The 22,948-nt window shown below is 43.7% G+C and overlaps 1 protein-coding gene across 7 annotated transcripts; it reads right to left on the minus strand.

Annotated features, from left to right (window-relative positions):
* Nucleotides 1-1,075: 1,075 nt before the first annotated feature.
* On the minus strand, nt 1,076-22,021 carry LOC118918454 (zinc finger protein 548-like). 7 transcript variants are annotated; one of them, XM_057496507.1, is made up of 5 exons: nt 21,756-22,021; nt 19,978-20,019; nt 17,453-17,579; nt 15,608-15,931; nt 1,076-1,266 (listed from the first exon to the last, which is right to left on the minus strand). In XM_057496507.1, the coding sequence occupies exons 2-5, from the start codon at nt 20,011-20,013 to the stop codon at nt 1,202-1,204; spliced, it is 552 nt and encodes a 183-aa protein (XP_057352490.1). In that variant the 5' UTR covers nt 20,014-20,019; nt 21,756-22,021; the 3' UTR covers nt 1,076-1,201. The 7 variants fall into 7 exon arrangements, with proteins under 7 accessions (XP_057352490.1, XP_036753200.2, XP_036753199.2 ...); XM_036897305.2 differs by lacking the exon at nt 1,076-1,266 and adding an exon at nt 9,344-9,597 and having other exon boundaries at nt 21,756-22,019; XM_036897304.2 differs by lacking the exon at nt 1,076-1,266 and adding an exon at nt 9,932-10,666.
* Nucleotides 22,022-22,948: the final 927 nt, after the last annotated feature.

Here is a 22,948-nt window from a genome sequence, read left to right on the forward strand (position 1 = left end):
GGACATTTCGACTCATGGACCAGCAATGGCTGGCCCTTCTGGCACCTTGGGAGAAAGGCCTGGAAGCTGGCCTCCTCTGTGTATTCCTGGAATAACAGCAGAATGGCCCCCAAAGGTCATGGTGTTGTACCCAAAACGTCCTGGAGGTAAGAGCGTCTTGCGAGGAAGTTTTATCTTTATGGCCAGTGTATGTACCTCCCATAGCCCTACATATCAATCCATCTGTAACTCCCACAGGGAGAGGGTGAAAGTCTGGTACACTAGACCAGGACTAGATCCCATTCCTGCCACTGTTTTATCACAAGACCACTCTCTTGCATGTATCCTACCTGATGGACAAGATTTGCCCATGCTGGTGTCATTAAAAGATACATCTTATCACAAAACATATATCTTATCACCCTTAAGGTTATTTTCTCCAACAGTCCTGTCCTGAATGTGCCCCCTGGCTGCAGCTGCCACATGATGATTGAACCCTCAGCTACAGCCTGCCTATGGAATGACTACCTATGGACTTAGTCTGCATGGGACTTTGAACCTAGCTGAATCCTCCAGCTTGAAGATTGTCATGATTTTATTGCTGTTGCTAATGTCATTAGTCTGGTCACAATGCTCCAGTTTTCTCACCCAGGGACGATTGCAGAAGAAGGGGAATGAGTAGATTGTAAGGCGAGATTTCTGGAGGGGTGGGCTGTGGGTAAAATTGTAACATTTCCAGAGTATCTCACAGGGCTTTGGTACATTTGCATATCCTGAGGGGTGGAGAGAAGTTCATCTCCAGGTCAGTGGGTAATTACCTAGGCAACCGAGGGCATGTCTGAACAGGAGAGGTTAACAGGAGGGGCTTACTTACTTGCTTCGTCAGGAGCAAAGGAGAGAGACGGCCCTGGATTGCAGTTTGTAAGCAATAAATGGGTTTTAAACTTTATTTCTCCCTCTGATTTCGGTTTTTAGAGGTATTTAGCCCTGGGATTTGCTCTCCCCGGATTTACACATGGTAAGTCATCACAGTCATCACCGGTTCTGAATGCTGCTCTGTTTCCAAACTCAGAATCCCTTAGCTATTTATTCTCAGTTTGGTCCTCAAACTTGTTTATTTTGGGTCCCCATTAGATTCACATACTTGTTTAAATCAGGCTGTTCCTTTTCATCACTTTTTTGCAGTCTTGTGGAACAGTTTTATGCTTAAAAGTGCTGTTTGTCAGAGGGGTGGAAGATGGCGGCGTGAGTAGAGCAGCGGAAATCTCCTCCCAAAACAACATGTATCTATGAAAATATAACAAAGACAACGCTTCCTATAATAAAGACCAGAGGACAAAGGACAATATCCAGACCACATCCGCACCAGAGAGAACCCAGCGCCTTGCGAAGGGGGTAAGATACAATCCCCGGCCCTGCGGGAGCCGAGCGCCCCTCCCCCCAGCTCCCAGTGGGAGAAGAATAGGCAGAGCGGGAGGGAGACGGAGCCCAGGACTGCCGAACACCAGGCCCCAGCCATCCGGGCCAGAGTGCAGGGCCCTGGATACTAGGAAAACAGAGCAGCAAGAACAGTGAGCGGGCACTGGAGGCCGGGCGCCGGAGGACATAAGAAAAGCGCGCAACCATTTTTTTTTTTTGCTTTTTTGCTGTTTTGTTTTGGCGAGCGCATTTTGGAAGTCTTAAAGGGATAGGGACCCCAATACTAGGGAAACAGGGCAGAAAGACTGGTGAGCAGAGGCCTGAGGCTGGCACCGGAGAATAAAGAAAAACGAGAAACAACCTTTTTTTTTTTTAATTTAAAAAAAAATTTTTTTTTTATTATTTTTTTTTTATTTAAAAATTTTTTTCTTTTTTTTTCTTGGTGGGCGTTGTTTTGTTTTGGCGGGTGCTTTTTGGAAGTCTTAAAGGGGCAGGGCGGGTCACTTAATCCAGAGGTGGGGAAACCAGGGATCTCTGGGAGCCCTAACCCCTGGGCTGCAGGGAGCAGGGAGGCCCCTTACGGAGATAAATAGCCTCCCAGCAGCTCCTGCTCCAACGCGACTCCACCATTTTGGAGTAGCTGCCCGAGCCAGGCCACGCCCACAGCAACAGCGGAGATTAACTCCATAGCAGCCGGGCAGGAAGCAGAAGCCCTGTCTGAACGCAGCTGCGCAGCACAAGCCACTAGAGGTCGCTGTTCTCCCAGGAGAGGAGGGCCACAAACCAACAACAAAGGAAGTCCTTCCAGCCGTCACTCGTCCCAGCTCTGCAGACTATTCCTATCACCATGAAAAGGCAAAGCTACAGGCAGACAAAGATCACACAGACAACACCAGAGAAGGAGACAGACCTAACCAGTCTTCCTGAAAAAGAATTCAAAATAAGAATCATAAACATGCTGACAGAGATGCAGAGAAATACGCAAGAGAAATGGGATGAAGTCCGGAAGGAGATCAAAGATGCCAGAAAGGAGATCGCAGAAATGAAACAAACTCTGGAAGGGTTTATAAGCAGAATGGATAGGATGCAAGAGGCCATTGATGGAATTGAAACCAGAGAACAGGAACGCATAGAAGCTGACAGAGAGAGAGACAAAAGGATCTCCAGGAATGAAACAATATTAAGAGAACTGTGTGACCAATCCAAAAGGAACAATATCCGTATTATAGGGGTCCCAGAAGAAGAAGAGAGAGGAAAAGAGATGGAAAGTATCTTAGAAGAAATAATTGCTGAAAACTTTCCCACACTGGGGGAGGAAATAATCAAACAGACCACGGAAATACACAGAACCCCAACAGAAAGGATCCAAGAAGGACAACACCAAGACACATAATAATTAAAATGGCAAAGATCAAGGACAAGGAAAGAGTGTTAAAGGCGGCTAGAGAGAAAAAGGTCACCTATAAAGGGAAACCCATCAGGCAAACATCAGATTTCTCAACAGAAACCCTACAGGCCAGAAGAGAATGGCATGATATATTTAATACAATGAAACAGAAGGGCCTTGAACCAAGGATACTGTATCCAGCACGACTATCATTCAAATATGATGGTGGAATTAAACAATTCCCAGACAAACAAAAGCTGAGGGAATTTGCTTTCCACAAACCACCTCTACAGAACATCTTACAGGACTGCTCTAGATGGGAGCACTCCTAGAAAGACCACAGCACAAAACACCCAACATATGAAGAATCGAGGAGGAGGAACAAGAAGGGAGAGAAGAAAAGAATATCCAGACAGTGTATATAACAGCTCAATAAGCGAGCTAAGTTAGGCAGTAAGATACTAAAGAGGCTAACCTTGAACCTTTGGAAACCACGAATTGAAAGCCTGCAATGGCAATAAGTACATATCTTTCAATAGCCACCCTAAATGTTAATGGGTTGAATGCACCAATCAAAAGACACAGAGTAACAGAATGGATAAAAAAGCAAGACCCATCTATATGCTGCTTACAAGAAACTCACCTCAAACCCAAAGACATGTACAGACTGAAAGTCAAGGGACGGAAAAACATATTTCAAGCAAACAACAGTGAGAAGAAAGCAGGAGTTGCATTACTAATATCAGACAAAATAGACTTCAAAATAAAGAAAGTAACAAGAGATAAAGAAGGACACTACATAATGATAAAGGGCTCAGTCAAACAAGAGGATATAACCATTCTAAATATATATGCACCCAACACAGGAGCACCAGCATATGTGAAACAAATACTAACAGAACTAAAGGGGGATATAGACTGCAATGCATTCATTCTAGGAGACTTCAACACACCACTCACCCCAAAGGATAGATCCACTGGGCAGAAAATAAGTAAGGACACGGAAGCACTGAACAACACAGTAGAGCAGATGGACCTAATAGACATCTATAGAACTCTACATCCAAAAGCAGCGGGATATACATTCTTCTCAAGTGCACATGGAACATTCTCCAGAATAGACCACATACTAGGCCACAAAAACAGCCTCAGAAAATTCCAAAAGATTGAAATCCTACCAACCAACTTTTCAGACAACAAAGGCATAAAACTAGAAATAAACTGTACAAAGAAAGCAAAGAGGCTCACAAACACATGGAGTCTTAACAACACGCTCCTAAATAATCAATGGATCAATGACCAAATCAAAATGGAGATCCAGCAATATATGGAAACAAATGACAACAACAACACTAAGCCCCAACTTCTGTGGGACACAGCAAAAGCAGTCTTAAGAGGAAAGTATATAGCAATCCAAGCATATTTAAAAAAGGAAGAGCAATCCCAAATGAATGGTCTAATGTCACAATTATCGAAATTGGAAAAAGAAGAACAGATGAGGCCTAAGGTCAGCAGAAGGAGGGACATAATAAAGATCAGAGAAGAAATAAATAAAATTGAGAAGAATAAAACAATAGCAAAAATCAATGAAACCAAGAGCTGGTTCTTCGAGAAAATAAACAAAATAGATAAGCCTCTAGCCAGACTTATTAAGAAGAAAAGAGAGTCAACACAAATCAACAGTATCAGAAACGAGAAAGAAAGAATCACGACAGACCCCACGGAAATGGAAAGAATTATTGGAGAATACTATGAAAACCTATATGCTAACAAGCTGGGAAACCTAGGAGAAATGGACAACTTCCTAGAAAAATACAACCTTCCAAGATTGACCCACGAAGAAACAGAAAATCTAAACAGACCAATTACCAGCAACGAAATTGAAGCGGTAATCAAAAAACTACCAAAGAACAAAACCCCCGGGCCAGATGGATTTACCTCGGAATTTTATCAGACATACAGGGAAGACATAATACCCATTCTCCTTAAAGTTTTCCAAAAAATAGAGGAGGAGGGGATACTCCCAAACTCATTCTATGAAGCTAACATCACCCTAATACCAAAACCAGGCAAAGACCCCACCAAAAAAGAAAACTACAGACCAATATCCCTGATGAACATAGATGCAAAAATACTCAACAAAATATTAGCAAACCGAATTCAAAAATACATCAAAAGGATCATACACCATGACCAAGTGGGATTCATCCCAGGGATGCAAGGATGGTACAACATTCGAAAGTCCATCAACATCATCCACCACATCAACAAAAAGAAAGACAAAAACCACATGATCATCTCCATAGATGCTGAAAAAGCATTTGACAAAGTTCAACATCCATTCATGTTAAAAACTCTCAGCAAAATGGGAATAGAGGGCAAGTACCTCAACATAATAAAGGCCATCTATGATAAACCAAGAGCCAACATTATATTGAACAGCGAGAAGCTGAAAGCATTTCCTCTGAGATTGGGAACTAGACAGGGATGCCCACTCTCCCCACTGTTATTTAACATAGTACTGGAGGTCCTAGCCACGGCAATCAGACAAAACAAAGAAATACAAGGAATCCAGATTGGTAAAGAAGAAGTTAAACTGTCACTATTTGCAGATGACATGATACTGTACATAAAAAACCCTAAAGACTCCACCCCAAAACTACTAGAACTGATATTGGAATACAGCAAAGTTGCAGGATACAAAATCAACACACAGAAATCTGTGGCTTTCCTATATACTAACAATGAACCAACAGAAAGAGAAATCAGGAAAACAACTCCATTCACAATTGCATCAAAAAAAATAAAATACCTAGAAATAAACCTAACCAAAGAAGTGAAAGACTTATACTCTGAAAACTACAAGTCACTCTTAAGAGAAATTAAAGGGGACACTAACAGATGGAAACTCATCCCATGCTCGTGGCTAGGAAGAATTAATATCGTCAAAATGTCCATCCTGCCCAAAGCAATATAGAGATTTGATGCAATCCCTATGAAACTACCAGCAACATTCTTCAATGAACTGGAACAAATAATTCAAAAATTCATATGGAAACACCAAAGACCCAGAATAGCGAAAGCAATCCTGAGAAAGAAGAATAAAGTAGGGGGGATCTTACACCCCAATTTCAAGCTCTACTATAAAGCCATAGTAATCAAGACAATTTGGTACTGGCACAAGAGCAGAGCCACAGACCAGTGGAACAGACTAGAGAATCCAGACATTAACCCAGACATATATGGTCAATTAATATTTGATAAAGGAGCCATGGACATACAATGGCAAAATGACAGTCTCTTCAACAGGTGGTGCTGGCAAAAATGGACAGCTCCATGTAGAATGAAACTGGACCATTGTCTAACCCCATATACAAAAGTAAACTCAAAATGGATCAAAGACCTGAATGTAAGCCATGAAACCATTAAACTCTTGGAAGAAAACATAGGCATAAACCTCTTAGATATAAACATGAGTGACCTCTTCTTGAACATATCTCCCCGGGCAAGGAAAACAACAGCAAAAATGAGTAAGTGGGACTATATTAAGCTGAAAAGCTTCTGTACAGCAAAAGAAACCATCAATAGAACAAAAAGGACCCCTACAGTATGGGAGAATATATTTGAAAATGACACATCCGATAAAGATTTGACGTCCAGAATATATAAAGAGCTCACAGGCCTCAACAAACAAAAAACAAATAACCCAATTAAAAAATGGGCAGAGGAACTGAACAGACAGTTCTCCAAAAAAGAAATACAGATGGCCAACAGACACATGAAAAGATGCTCCACATCGCTAATTATCAGAGAAATGCAAATTAAAACTACAATGAGGTATCACCTCACACCAGTAAGGATGGCTGCCATCCAAAAGACAGAGAACAGCAAATGTTGGCGAGGCTGTGGAGAAAGGGGAACCCTCCTACACTGCTGGTGGGAATGTAAGTTACTTCAACCATTGTGGAAAGCAGTATGGAGGTACATCAAAATGCTCAAAACAGACTTACCATTTGACCCAGGAATTGCACTCCTTGGAATTTACCCTAAGAATGCAGCTATCAAGTATGAGAAAGATCAGTGCACCACTATGTTTATCGCAGCACTATTTACAATAGCCAAGAATTGAAAGCAACCTAAATGTCCATCGATAGATGAATGGATAAAGAAGATGTGGTACATATACACAATGGAATACTACTCAGCCATAAGAAAAGGGCAAATCCAATCATTTGCAGCAACATGGATGGAGCTGGAGGGTATTATGCTCAGTGAAACAAGCCAAGCGGAGAAAGAGAAATACCAAATGATTTCACTTATCTGTGGAATATAAGAACAAAGGAAAAACTGAAGGAACAAAACAGCAGCAGAATCACAGAACTCAAGAATGGACTAACAGGTACCAAAGGGAAAGGGACTGGGGAGGATGGGTGGGTAGGGAGGGATAAGGGGGGGAGAAGTAGGGGGGTATTAAGATTAACATGCATGGGGGGTAGGAGAAAAGGGAGGGCTTTACAACACAGAGAAGGTATGAAGTTATTCTACAACATTTTGCTATGCTGATGGACAGTGACTGTAAAGGGGTTTATAGGGGAGACCTGGTATAGGGGAGAGCCTAGTAAACATAATATTCGTCATGTAAGTGTAGATTAGTGATACCAAAAACAAAGCAAAACAAAACAAAACAACAAAAAAAAGGGCAGTTCCTGTGTGGTAACCTCCAATGAGTTCTACACAAGGGTATAAAGGGCATATAAAAGTGTAGGCAAAGGGTCTGTTTGCGTTTATACAGAAGATCAAAGCCTAATTGGGCTACCCCGAAATTGAACTAAGATACAATATGAAAGAGAACTTCCAACACCAGCACTCTCTGGAAGACTCATGCCAAAAGATGATCATCAAAAAACCCCAACAAAGATCCACGCACTGCTACAGCTGTAGATGCACTCATCCCACCCGTTCCTGGACTTGCCATGGGAATGAGGAAGGAGATATCTAAACTGGCCTGTGCATACAGTAAAACAACAAATTTGACTGGATCTATACTGTTGGAACTCAACCAAGAATTAGGAGAAGTGCAAATTGTAGCGCTCCAAAATCTTACAACTACAGACTATTTACTGTTAAAAGAACATAAGGGATGTGAACATTCCCCAGGAATGGGTTGTTTTAATTTGTTTGATTTCTCTCAGACTGTTCAAGTTCAGTTGGACAATATCCACCATATCATAGATAAGTTTTCACAAATGCCTAAGGTGCCTAACTGGTTTTCTTGGTTTCACTGGAGATGGCTGGTAATTACAGATATGCTTTGGTTATGTAACTATACTCCTATTATGTTAATGTGTGTGCGCAATTTAAGTAGTAGCTTAAAACCTATACATGCTGAAGTTACTCTACAAGAAGATACGTCAAAGAAATAATCAATCTTCCCATGTTTTCTTCCGCCTGCTACTTCTATAGCTTTTCTTCTTCCTTCCTAATTACAGCCCTTAAATAGAATTCGTGCCTCATATCAAATTTACCGAGTATCATAATTCTTCCAAGTGGTAAAGATACCTCAAGACAAATACTGGGCATAGAAGCCACAGGGCATAAATATGCAAAGAAGTAAAAAGATAACATTTTCAAACAATAAGGCTTCCCTCTCACTTACCAACTTCACATTTCCCTGTATGGCCCCGGAAGATGACTGGTTAGCCAGAGACGGGTAAGATTCCTCAAGGGAGGAACAACCTAAGACAGGCACAGTCGCAGGGGGGCCATCAGGTGAGAAATTGGGGATCAACAGAGGTGAGGCTTAGAACCTCACCCCCCCGTTCTGAGAGAAATCTTCTGCATACGTGGATGTTTTATTGCCCTGGTCTAGCTTGGATTAACACATAGTCTACAGGCACACACCTGATCATCTACAGTTGCTCTCTTACAACACTAAACTATGTTTTCTACCTTTATCCTGTATCTACCTACCACTTCAGCATTTTATTAAAAATAATAACAAAGAGAGAAATGTGGTATTCACATACAAATCAAGTATAAAAACCATATGAATATTCATATTTGAACTGACTGTTTATAGATCATAATGCATGAGCAAAACTGAAAGTTTCTGTGATGACTGCCCTTGTACTGTTCACCATGTAACTTATTCACTATGTAAGAATTTGTTCTCCATGTAAGAACTTGTTTGTTATGCCTCAGAAGATTGGAGACTGACGAAAATTAGGCTTGGAGTGGATTAATGATTGTGCATTGAGCATTGACTCCCCTATACAGAATTTTATTGTCATTAACAACCATTTGATCAATAAATATGAGAGATGCCCTTACCAAAAAAAAAAAAAAAGGACAGACTTGCTATGTTAAAATAAATAAGTAACCGGGATGTAATGTATAGCATAAGGAATATAGTCAAGATATTGTAACAGCTTGGTAGGGTGATAGCTGGAACCTAGAATTATGTATATAAATGTTTTATCACTGTGTTATACACTTGAAACTGATGTAATGTAATACTGTGCGTCAACTACCCTTCAATAAAAAGTAATTCTCTAAAAAAAAAAAAAAAAAAGTGCTGTTTGTCATAAGAAAGTGAATCCCAGGGTAACAAAGGCATAAGCCCAAGAGACTGTCATCCCAGGCTTGTGGTTTTTCCAGTTCTCATTGGACAGGCATCTGCTTGGACAAGCCTTGCTGGGAGCCACCAGCAAAATGGCATGAGGTTTCCTTATTACTTTCTTTTGTCCTCCAATTAATTTTTGTCCTGAAAAGTAGGCACCGATGCAGAGAGAGCATTCTCTATGGTTTACTACCTGTGGGGAGACAGAGATTGTTGGGCCTGAGTTTGGAAGGTGGCCACCCATTGGCCAGGAGACCCAGGCCCAGGGTCCACCAGCATTATTACCATTCTTCTGACCCCTGCCAGCCCACACGTCCCCTAAGTCTAAATCCACTCCTCTTCCAGGCAAAACTCCCATACTACTGCACTCTCATTACAATATTTTTGCTCTGATATTTCTAAGTGGCGCAACTACACCAAGGATGATTTGGGCCTTCCATGGTCACTCTGAAGAGCATTTTGGTGGGAAAAAATTAATTTCAGAGGTATCTTGGTAAAGAAAAGAAATATTTCTCAGGTCCAGTGGGCAGGAATTAAAACAATTTTTTATTGGTCTGATTTCTCAAGTATTGACATTCTGAATCAAAAATTGTTTCAGTAAAAGTTTAGCTGGCCAAAGCGAATGAGTTCAACAAACTTAAGTAAGGACTAGACCAGTAAGGACTAGTAAATTCTTTGTCCTTCCATTGCCTACTGTGTCCAGCTCTCTTTCTTCCCCCTTACCCTTCTGAATTCTCTCCTTGCACATCTCTTCATTCTTCCCTTTTTTACAGACCCCCTATTTTTTCCCAACAAGTCTCTTAAAAATCTCACAGTGCCATTCTTCCTAAAGATGCATCCCATACATGAGCCAGGAATGTAGGTACAATGGAGGAAAATAGGCATTTTCCCTCTATGAGGTTCTTTGCTAGGGCCCTGTACTGATAAAAGACAAACTAACCAGTGAAAAACAAACAGATCTATAAACATGTGCATCATAAATACCCCGGGGAACACTCAGCAATGAGTAACTCCAAAGGGTGGTTAGAACATGGGGTTACATAACACCTTAATTGCTCAAAGAAGTGACAAGACAATGGGAAGCACGTTGAGTTTCTAGGGTGGTGAATTGTGGATGGACAGATACAACTATATAGAGGAACTAACAGATGATAAGGGCTAGTTAGTAAATTTGTTATGAAGATTCCTCCGCTGGGTTGTTGGAGATTAACTTCTGTTCTTCCTGGTTGGTTGGGAGGGAGACACCTTTACAATATCTTGTCCTGCTTTTAGGCAAAAAGGGGGAGGGCAGATTTTTTTACATCTGCTTCTTTTCAATTGCATCTTTTGAGTTTCAGTCTAAAATAATCCTTATGCCAAAGTGACATTTTTTTCAATGGTGTATTCTGCCACCCTTCACTGGCAACTGTAGAGTTTAAGCTTTAGATCCAGGCTGAATTAACAGGTGTAACTAAAGATTTCCCTTAACCCAAATAAGCACAACAAATATTTATAGAGGAATTTATGTTTTTAGGGTGCTTAGGACCCAGAGTTACATGTTACAGAACTTTTATGCATGTTGGTAGGAACCTCAGATGCTAGATCCTGAATGGCAAAAGCTGGCTGTACCGATCGGGATAGGTTATTACAGGATCCCTCTTCCAAAATAATCCTGAGGTTCGAAAAAGACTACAACATTTCAGTCTACTTAAAGTTGTACCTGAGACATTTCCAAGAAAAATCAATTGGACAAGAGTGGCTACTATCAGAAAAACAGAAAATAAGAAGTGTTGACAAGGATGTAGAGAAATGGGAACCTGGTGCATACTGGTAGGTAGGTAAAATGATGCAGCTGCTATGGAGAAGAGTATGGTGGGTCCTGAATTTTAAAAATACAATTACATATGATTCAGCAATTCCACTTCTGGGTATAAACCCTCCCCTCCACAAACTGAGAGCAGGTTGAAACTGAAGATAATTCTACACCCATGTTCATAGTAACATTATTCACAATAGCCAAAATATGGAAGCAGCCCAAGTGTCTACTGATGGATGAGTGGATAAAGAAAATGTGACATATATTTATGATGGAATATTACTGAGCCTTAAGAAAGGAAATTTGTACATATGCTACAACATGAATGAACCTTGAAGTCATGGTAAGTGAAGTAAGCTTGTCCTATATCTATATGACCGCTCATAGATGAGGTCCTTAGATTAGTCAAGTCCATAGAGACAGAAAGTAGAATAGATAGTGGTTTCTAGGGAGTAACAGGAGGTGTTCTTTAATAAGTAGAGTTTCAGTTTTGCAAGATGAAAAGAATTCAGGAGATAGTCTGCACAATAGATCATTAAGCCCTGTCACTTTTCACAGTAAACATATCAAATAGCTGGTAGGTTTTCAAATAGCTCACAGATTTCCCCCACCTTACAGCCCTCAACTGAAACACTAGAACTTTTGACTGAACAACATCCCTCCCTGATCTGTGATACCAGCCATGCAAATGCAATAGGAAGAGACTTGTTAGATGACAAGTTACCAAACAACCTATGAGTAAAAGAATTACAAGGAAAGTTTAAAACATAAATTTTTAACTGGGTGAAAATAAAAATCCCACACATCAAAATCAATGCGACCCAGCAATACTAAGTGCTTAGAGGGAAAATTACAGCTTTAAACAGCTATATTGCAAAAGAAGAAAGATTTCAATAGCCTAGGCTTTCTAGCTGAAAAATGAAACTAAATAACGTCAGAGCAAAAGGAAAGGCAATTAAGAAAGATTAGAATAAAACCATTGAAAAATCAAAACTATATAAAATTTGATGGAACAAAAAGTTGGTTCTTCCAAAAAATCAATAAAACCGACAACTTTAGGTAGGATGACAAAATAAAAAGTCAAGAGATCAGGAATGACAGGAAGACACAATTGATGCTATAGAAATTAAAAGTATTATAAGAGAATAATATGAACAATCTTTATCCCCCAAAATAAGACAACTTAGTTGAAATGCACAAAGTCCCAGAAAGACATAAATTGTCAAAATGACTAAAGAAGTAGAAAACCTATATAATAACTATGCTCAGTAATATTTTAAAATATCTTCCTACAGGAAAATTTGAGGCCCAGATGCCTTCATGAAGGTACTGTTAACAAATATGTAAAAAAGAAGTATCTCTAATCCTTCACGAACTCTTCCAAACAAAACAAATCCCAACACATTTTATGAAGTCAGAATTCCTGATATCAAAGACTGAGACATCACAAGAAACTTACAGAACAATTATCCCTCATCAATATATACACAAAATACATTTTAAAAAACATAAGAAAATCAGATGGAGCAATATATGTAAAGGATTATACATCATGATGAATGGGATTTGTCCCAGGAATGCAAGGTTTAACCTCTGAAAATCAATTAATGGGATACACTATATATAAAAGTAAAAGTAAAAGAATGGTGAGGGGGGGAATCCACCACATGATTAGCTCAATAGGTGCAAAGATTTGGAACAGAACCTTGTTATGTATGAGGCAGATGGTTCAAAATTTTTTATTGATAATGAATTCATATGAAACTTTAAGTTACTTAGTTTAAATATCACTTTCCCACTTTAAACAACTTTTTCTGAGTGACTGTCAGAACACAAAAGCACCTTTGTTGTTTATAAACAATGCAGTTCTAATACATAACAAAGACTTGCTTACTCTTATTTGATGCCATGCTTTTGTACACACAAGATGGCTAACACTATAAATATATGTATGAGCTTGGTGAAAACAACCATTCAAGAGTAACTATAAGATGCCATTTATATAAAATTCTAGAAAATGTAACTAAATGTCTACTTGGGGATGACAAATTGGGTAGGGTTGGGAGAGGGAGAACAGAAAGGGGCCAAGAGAAACTATAGGGGCAATAAATATGTTTATTATGATGTTAGCAATGGTACCACTGTACACACATATATGAAAGTGTATTTTACACTTCTAGTAAGTGCAGTTTAATGTATTTCATACCTCAATAAGGCTGTTAAGGAAAAGATTCCATATAAAATCTAGATCTCTTCTTCCTCTAGAAATATCATTAACGTCTGGCAAAGCTGTATAGACTCATCATGCACCCTACCCCATATCTTAGGTGGGTCAACTCTGATTCCTTCTCATATAAAAAAGAAATGCTGGCAAATGCTTCAAAATGAGGAAATTATGCGAAGTGAAATAAGCCAGTCACAAAGACACAAAAAGACATATTTTATGACTCCACTTGTATAAAGTACCAGAAGTGTAGACTTCATAGAGACAGACTGTAAAACATGATTGCCAGATTGGTTGGGGGTGGGTGGGAAGAGCTATTGTTCACTGGGTATAGCGTTTTCATTTGGCAAGATGGAAAGAATTCTGGAGATTAGTTGCACAAATGTTCTAACTAAAAATGTGGATTTTTAACAGTAAACTGTACAATTAATGGTAGAGGATAAACTTCATTAACATGTATTTTATACAATTAAAAATGCAAAATTTTAAATTAAAAAACTACATTACAGTAGTTCCCAGGGATAAGTTAGAGCAAACTTTTGGCTGAAGTCTTTCCCCATTTGCAGTACTCTCTCTGATGTGAACTTTTTGGTGCTGAGAGTTTTAGCTGAACATGTGCTCATATTTGCTGCATTCATAAGGTCATTCTCCACTGTAAAATCTCTGATGTGTAGTGGGGCTGAAGTTACATTTTAGGACCTTCCTACACTTATTGCACTCAGAAGGCCTTCCTCCAATGTGAAGTCCTCCTCATGTTTAATGAGTGGGGAACTGTAGCCAAACAATTACCCATACTCACTGTACTCATTTAGGCCCTATTCCAGTGTGAACACCTAAGGCTTCTCTCCAGTGTAATGAGTTTGGAGTGGTAAAGGACTTAGCATATTCTCTGCACTCATAAGGCCATTACCAGTGTGAACTCTAATTAACAGGATGGAGTTGCACCCAAAGAATCCCCCATATTCACGGTAATCATAGGCTTATCTTCACTGTGGATTTTCTGGTGATGAACCAGGTGGGACTTTCTAACGAAGGCCTTCTGACATTTGTTGCACTTGTAAGGTCTTTCTCCAGTGTGGATTTTCTGATGCTCAACAAGTATATGTTTGTGGCTAAATGCTTTCCCACATACACTGCAGTCATAAGGCCTCTCTCCAGTGTGATTTCTCCAATGTTTAATGAGGTTGGAGTTGTACCGAAAGAATTTCCCACATGCGCTACACTCATAAGGCCTTTCTCCAGTGTGAACTCTCTTATGTCTAATGAGTCTGCAGTGGTACCTAAAGGATTTCCCACATTCACTGCATTCGTAAGGTCTTTCTCCAGTGTGATTCTGCCAATGTTTAATAAGCTTGGACTTGTACCTAAAGAATTCCCCACATAAGCTGCACTCATAAGGCCTTTCTACAGTGTGAACTCTTTGATGTCTAATGAGCGTGGAGGTATACCGAAAGAATTTCCCACATTCACTGCACTCATACGGCCTTTCTCCGGTGTGAACTCTCTGGTGTTTAATTAGTGTAGAATTGTACCTAAAGAATTTCCCACATTCACTGCACTCATAAGGCCTTTCTGCAGTGTGAACTCTCTGATGTCTAATGAATGTGGAGCTGTACCTGAAAAATTTTCCACACTCACTGCATTTATAAGGCCTTTCTCCTGTGTGAACTCTCTCATGTCTTACTAGTCTGTAGTTGTACCTAAAGAATTTCCCACATTCTCTGCACTCATAAGGCCTTTCCCCATTATGAATTCTCTGATGTTTCATGAAGTTGGCATTGTACTTAAAGAATTCCCCACATTTGCTGCACTCATAAGGGCTTAACCCAGTATGAACTTTCTGGTGACTAATGAGTGTGGAGTTGTACCTAAAGAATTTCCCACATTCATTGCACTTAAAAGGCCTTTCTCCAGTGTGGGTTTTCTGGTGCTGAACAAGATGGAATTTTCTAATGAAGGCCATCCCACATCTGCTACACTCATAAGGCCTTACTCCAGTGTGGATTTTCTGGTGCTGAACAAGAATCTGTTTTTGGCTAAAGGCTTTCCCACACTGAGCACACATATAATCATTCTCTCCAGTTCCAAAGGCCTCCCTGCACTTGGTGTCCCTTCGTGGCTTAAACTCACTGTGAGTGCCCAGGCGCTGGAGAAGGCCTGTGCTGGCTGGGAAGTCCTTCTCACCTTCACTGCATATGAAAGTATGCTCTGCCATGTGAACACTGCTGTTCATCACAAATGAAGGCCTCCTCTCATCACTTCTGCAAAGTTTGTCTCTGATCTGCTCCTTTTGGTGCTGGTGCAGGTTTGTCCCACAAGTGTACTGCTCAGGGTGTGTTCCATCATGCTCATCCAGGTGCAAAATGTCTGTCAAGAGTGGGCTAGATGTATCACAGGGATGAGCCTCCAGGATGGATGGATCTGGCTTTGGAATCCTGATCTGTGGCACTTCTAGAGAATTACCTTGCTCACAAGGTAGCTCTCCATCCTGGGCTCCATGCAAAGAACCTATAAGCAGAGAAATGCTGGTGAAGTGCTTGCTGACTTCACAGTGAGAGGTCCATGGGATATTATTCCCACTAAGAAGTCCACAGGACTGCTGACAGGCACTGGGGACAAGAGCCAGTGAGAGGAAGGCCTGCTGTGCAGAGCTCAGCCTGGCAAGCTCCCATAATGGTTAAGGAATCAAGGAAGAGTACTTAGTCCATTCAGGCTGCTCTAACAAAATGCCATCGACAGGGAGGCTTATAAACAATAAAAATTTATTTCTTATAGTTCTAGAGGTTGAAGTCCAAGATCATGGTCCAAGCATGGTCTGGTGAGGGCCCTCTTTAGGTTGCAGAGTTTCATGTGTCCTCACATAGTGGAAGGGGCTAGGAAACTCTGTGTGGTCTCTCTTATAAGAGCACTAGACCCATTCATAAGGGCTGCTAGGACATGAGGCTTATAACATATGAACTCTGGGGAGGCATAAACGTTCAGAACATAGCAGGCACTGTGTGGGGAGGAGAGGCAAGGTCTTTAAGTCACTCCTTTGCAAATAGCTTTCAACAGGGCCATGGCTGCTGGCGATTCATGAGCACTCAGCAGAAGGTCGTGTTCAGACCTAGAAATAGCTGAGTACAACAGAGATGCTGCAGTTCAAGGACTATATAAGGAATATGGCAACCTCATGACATCTTAAGTGTAAGTCAAATGGCAGAGGGACACTGCAAAGGGAGCAATGAAACAGGATGGGAGAGCTGAAGCCCACATAGGTATGGACTGACTGTGGCAGAAAGGAGACTAGAAGTCGGAGCAGAAATGAAAACGGGGAAGAAAGGTAGAAATGAGGTGTGGCTACTGGTCCTGGAATCACACAATGGTGGACAAAGGACAGGTTCTCAGCTCTGACATCACTTCTTTTCCCATCCCCCTGGCACCAGGGCTGTGTCTCTTACAATTGATGTAGGAATGTCCACCCTAGCAGGCACCCAGGATCTTCCCCATGGCCCAAGGTAAGCACGAATGTGGCACCTGGAAGAGGCCAGTCCTAAGCAAGATAGGAAAAGGAGTGGCCACACAACACAGGACATCCAACACTCTAAAATTTTAAGAACTTCACAGGAGAGACTATGGAAATAACCCAGCGGTCCCCAAAATTTAGTAACCATGTTGGGTGCCTGAAATTCCTGGCACAAGCAGTCCCCAAAAAATGTCAGCAAGAGGAAGAAGGAAGGCCTGAGGCATCGAGGTTCCAAACATCTAAACTGAGTGACCCCACCACGGACAGGCCAGGTCTGAGGGATCTCTCAGGTAAAGTTCAAGATTTGACTCCTGAGCCCTGTCTTGCCAGGCCTCAGAGCAGCAGGGTGGGCTGCTTGGGGTCAGGCAGTCAGTGGCCACAGCCCAGCCCCGGCACCAACAACACGTATATGCCAGGGAACCAGGAGAGGAAATAGGACCTCTGGTTGCACTGTGGGATAGTCAGAGGTGTCCCTGGGAGACAGAGCCCAGCCTAGGATACTGGGGTAGGAGGGTAGGCCTTACCTAAGGAGCACAAAAGGACAAAGTTCTCCAGCATCACATGATGGAACAGGACTCTCTGAGCTTCATCAAGGAGGCCCCACTCCTCCTGGGAGAAATGTATGGCCACGTCCTCAAAGACCACATGTCTCTGCCAAAATTGGAACAGTTTGGTTCATGAACAGCTTCTTGTTTTAATTATGTTTCCTTCAATTCTGTATTTATCTATTTGCCATCCATTAATTACAGGGCAAAACAAATGGAATGTTTACATGGCCATCTGCAACTGCTCAGCTGTAATACAGAGCCCAGAGTGTGGACCATTCCTTAACTCTCACACAGTCAGTATTTCTCCTGCCTTAAACCAGCCCTGGGCCAGGTGCCAGAGAACAAGGGACAGCTCCTATACCCCAGGCACACTGGAATTATACAAACTAGCTATCCTGAAGTTTTTCTTCCTACCCTCTCTGCATCTCACTCGGAAAGTCCAAAACAGGTTCTGACCTAAGGTTTCCTTTGGCTCGTGTCATGCCTCCTAACCAAATCCAGTGCTTCCCCTCACAGCCTTGTGTTACATTTCCTCAGAAATGTAAGTAATAAAACCCTGTCAACATCATTGGCTTTTGCATATCATCACTCACCTCCATAAACTGGAATTGCATGGGTACAGTCATTGATGCACTTCTCTCTCCAAGACCTTCAATCCTTCCCCCATACATCCCCCTGCTCATTCTGGTCCCTGACTTCCTACTGTGGAAGAGTTACCAGGTCCTGGTGGCTTGGGTGCCTGTTTCTACTGATCACTGTGTCCAGCACACAGCATAAAATATGTGGGGGAGTCCACAGGCTGTGTGCCTAGCATGCAGGGCCTTATCCCTTCCCTGCCAGTTTCCCTGGGGTCCCCCTCATCTTCACTCTCAAGACAAGCAAACTCAGACTCCTTCTTCTCCCTGAAGCGCCCAGGGCCAGATCTAGAGACAAGCATTCACACTCTCCCTCCCCTGCACTCACTCCTTCCTCACAACACCAACTCCTCCACAGTGACAACTCCACAGACCCACCCAGCCTCCCCACAGTCATTTCCTTCATCCCCAACGGGCCACTCTGCACCTGGAATCCAGGCAGTGCATGGTAAATGCACCTGGCTCCCAATTCAGCCCCAATGCTGCCCCTGAATACCAAAGTACCCTAGTGCCACGCCCAGCCCCAAGCCCTGCCTTGAAGACCTCCCCCCAGGGCTGTTTCTTGCATCATCCTCAACCTCCCTTCCTTTGCAAGGACCTCACATGCCCTTGGCCCCTGCCCCTCTGCCCTGCACTTAGTCGTTCATTATGCAGCCAGAACCTTGCCTCTCCTCACTTGAAGCTCAGCTGCACTGACATCGCCACCCACACCCTCCCCCCCACCTGAGGTCTGGCGAGTCTCGTCACTGATCCCATCTCCCCCCTCTCCATCCATCTCACATCCACTGTGGCTTCTAAAGATTTCCCCACTCCTATACCCACTGTCACATGCAAACACATGGACCTCTGCTGCATTAGCGGGTCTCTCTGATAACCACACCTCCACCCAGGTGCCCATTCAAGAGAGCCTTCATTCCCATACTTTGTCCTCCAATGACATGGACACCATAGCTCAGAGATGCTGCCTCCGAAACCTGACCTAGTTTCATGTCAGCTGCACACTGGCAGCTACATTGTGGCCGTCTCAGACATGAATCCATCCCTGGAACTCCGGGCCTCTGCATAAAAGGGACCACCAGACACTGCCCCTTGGAGTCTCTGGAACATCTGTGCGAGGACAAACCTGACCCCCTCCTCTTCCCTCTGAAGTATTCCCTCTATGGTTGACCTCCCCATCTCAACAGATAGAACCCCCATCCTTCCAGGGAAGGTCAAAAGTCCTGAGCCGTCCCTGACTCCCATCTCCTCCCCTAGCCTGCACCCTCACTGCATCACTAAATGTGGGCAGCTCTGTGCAGACACACCCAGAAGGCAAGCAGTCCTCCACCTCCACAGCCAGCATTCTTGGGCAGCCACCTCACACTCACCTGGAATACTGCAAGAAATCCCTCCCACACTCCCTACCCTCCGCTGCCTCCTCCCACCCTGCAGCAGAGGTCCCAGTACCCTCTTCTGCTTCAAACCTTCCATAACTCCCACCAATCTCAGATTAGAGGCCCAGGACCTAGGCTGTCATTCAAGGCCTGATATCTGTGCAGCCCTATTCCCCGCTGCCACCCCATTCCCATCAGATGTGAAAGACCTGCAGCTCCCTGAACATCCTAGCTAGGCCTCCCCTGCGAGCATCTGTGGCGTGGACTCCCCGCCATAACTGACTCCATCATTGTCAGAAATAGGAACTGTTCCACATATAACCTAGGACTAAACATAGAATCCTAGGCTTGGTAAAAGCACAGTCTTCAGACTCAAGAGAGAGAGGACAGAAGTGTCAGGGCACTGCCATTCCCTTAGGGTATATACACCTGGGTGCAGAAACCACTGGGGTGATATTTGGGATGGGTGAAAGGTGGGACACTCTCCACTCACCTGTACTGGGTCCACGAGCATTTCAGCCACTGCCATGAGACCCTGTAGGAAGAGAGAAGCCATGAGAAAAATGGGTAACTGTGGCAGGATCCTACAAGCTGAGCAGGACCCCACAAGTGCCTTGCCTGGAGCAAAGCGATCTCAGCCTGATGATCTAAGCTCAGCTCCTTCAGAAAACAATGCTGCCTTGTTTTTTCTGTTGGGGGGAAGGACTAAGCCTTCCAGGGCCTAAGAAAAAAAATGCTGAAGATAAGAAGAGTGCTTCCAAGCTCACAGGGCTCATATTGGCACCAAATGTAAGGGATACAGGCTATGTATGGGCTACCACTGTCATAGGATCAACAGTTTAGTATATATTTTCAGAGCAAATGAAATGGTAGGATTTTAAAATTTGGGGTGCTTACTTTCACTGCTTTTTAAGACTTCAAAAGATGTCACATAGAAAACTTTACATCATAAGCAAATAAGAGGTCAATTAATGTCAAATCAATTGTGAAATGTTCGCACAAATTTAACTTATCAAACAGGCTTGTTTCTCATTGTTTACCTGTGTGTACATACTCTCAGGAATAGTGGTTAATTAGTGCTTTATCAATAAATTTTTTTGTTAAGGTAGTAGAGAGGGAGCTCAGAAGGCAGGTAAGCTACTAGTCCACCAGCAGCCAGGCCTGACTGCTAAGTAATCCTCAGTAAAGAGCTTGTTGGGGGGTCCCTGACTGAAGCACTGGGCCCTCTCTTTTGCCCTCAAGGATGGAGGTGAAGCAACAGTGCCCTGGTCTAGGCCCAACAACTCCACCAGCCAGCCTGACAGACCTTTCTTTCCCTTGTTCCATAGAGAGTGGCCCTGGGGGTCAGCTAGTGAAGAGCCTACAGAGAATCTACACCAGCGCACACGGCAGGATGCACTGAAGTGAAGCTCCTCAGCCCCTAGAGGGGCCTCCCGCCGCAGGCCAGAGTCCCTCCCGTCTCAGGTCTGCCAACGCCCGCCCCGCACACCCTGCCCTCACCACACGGCCCATCGGGAATCGCAGTCTAAGACCCCCTCCTCAAACTGATCCCCAGGCCGTGCTGTGGTTCGGTCCACATCCTCCACCCCTCTGGTAGCTCTAACGTGTCCCCGTCCTCAAATTCCAGACCCCTTATGTTCGGCTACATATACGATGCCTCCACCTTGTGACATCTCTATCTTAATACAACTCGGAATCAACATGTCCAAAATCCAATAATCTTAGTCTTCCCCCTGAAACCTGCTACTTGTGCTGTCTTCCCCATCTCCAGACTTTTAGAAATTCAGGGAAGAAACAACTCGGGACAGTGGTTCGCTCCCTACTTTTGCTTAACAACTGCATGCTATGCAACAGGAATCCAGTCTCCTCATATCTCCCCTCTGCCGCCGCCACCCGGGTCCAGCCCCTACCCAATTCTCCTGGGGTCTCCTTGGGACCTCACCGGCCTCCACTCCCGACCTTGTTTTTACCCACTTTAAACTTCCTCGCCCACCGCTTGTCCCGTCACAACCTCCCACGGAGTCCAGCTGCTCCGGCTGACGCGGCAGGCGAGCCTCCTCCGGACCCTGTCCCCGGAGACAGGGCGCAGGTCTCCCGGAGCCTCCGCACAGGCCGCCCCCGGGACGAACGGCGGGACCGGGGGCCCCTCACGAGAGCGAGCTCCACGCCGGGCACGGGCTTGCCTGCGCGAACTCGGCGGGTGCCTCGGTGCGCGCTACACCCCGGAGGAGGGCGTCGGGAGGGCGAGGGCTCGGGGGGCGCGGCACCCACCTGGGCCGGTTTGTGGGCACCGCCTCCGCCCCCGGCCAGTGCGCAGAGCGCGGCCGAGAGCGGCGGGCGGGCGGGCGGAGCGAGGGCACCGCGTCGGCAGCACAGGCTCCGTCCAGCCTCACAGCCGCCCCTGCGCGGAAGGGACAGAGCCTTTCGCAGCGCGCTTCCGCCGCGTCACCGCGGTGCCACGAAGCTCCGGAAGCCCTGAACCGTGAACGACCCCGGAGAAACCGAAGCGACAAAGGGAAGGACCGCCAGAAGTCCCGCCCCCACACAGGGCACGTACGGAAGCTACCCTCTACTCCTAAGCCTTCATTGGCTCAGGCACTCGCCGGTGCGCACCGCAGAGACTGCTGGATATTGTAGTTTCTGCTGCAGCCGTAACAGACCTACGTCAGAGTGACTTTCTGCGTGGCAGGCAAAGGTCGGAGTTCCAGGAAATGGAATTCCATAGCTCCAAAGACAGCGCGAGGCTTTGCTTGTCTTAAAGGGGACATACTCAGATTTCTTGGAAAGCAGTCTAGGAAAAGGTTAGGAACCTGTTATTGCAGATTCTATGAAGGGCAGCAAGTTCCCAAAGGCTACACATGCAAAGGGTCACACCTTATCATAATGACTGTTAGTCCACTCGTAGCTATCAGTTGTTAAATTTAAAATACACAGACTGACGCTCTAGGGTCATTTGAATGAGGTTCAGTATATTTAGCCGAGGACAAGAAAGGAAAGACTTCAGACTGAGCTATGGGGGGGAAGATGGGAGGCGGGATGACAGGAGGCACAGAAGTAGGTAGAAAGGGTGAAATTGTGGCTCTGGTTCCCAGAGAAACTTTATTGGCTGTATAGTCAGTGATTGTGTTTAAACCCAGTGAGCAATACATTTATTCAAATAATATTACTCCGTATCTGAGATAATTTTCAATTATTTAAAGAATCTGAAACTGTAAAGAAAATGACTTATCACAGGCCACCTTCTGCTAGGACAGCATGCGGTCTTTTCATAGAGCATGTGTACAAGGGAAGCACTGTGTCCCCAGTGCAAAGGTTGGGTATTTCACTATCCTATCTTCTTCCTGGGAAGTGACTTGTTATTTCACCTAAAATTACAGTAAGTGTCTCCACAGGGAGTTGAAATTATTTGTGAAATTGCAATTACTGAAAGGTATTAATAATGATTATGTAGTTATTCAAAGGAA

This window comes from Manis pentadactyla (genome assembly GCF_030020395.1).
Source record: "Manis pentadactyla isolate mManPen7 chromosome 15 unlocalized genomic scaffold, mManPen7.hap1 SUPER_15_unloc_1, whole genome shotgun sequence".
NCBI lineage: Eukaryota > Metazoa > Chordata > Mammalia > Pholidota > Manidae > Manis > Manis pentadactyla.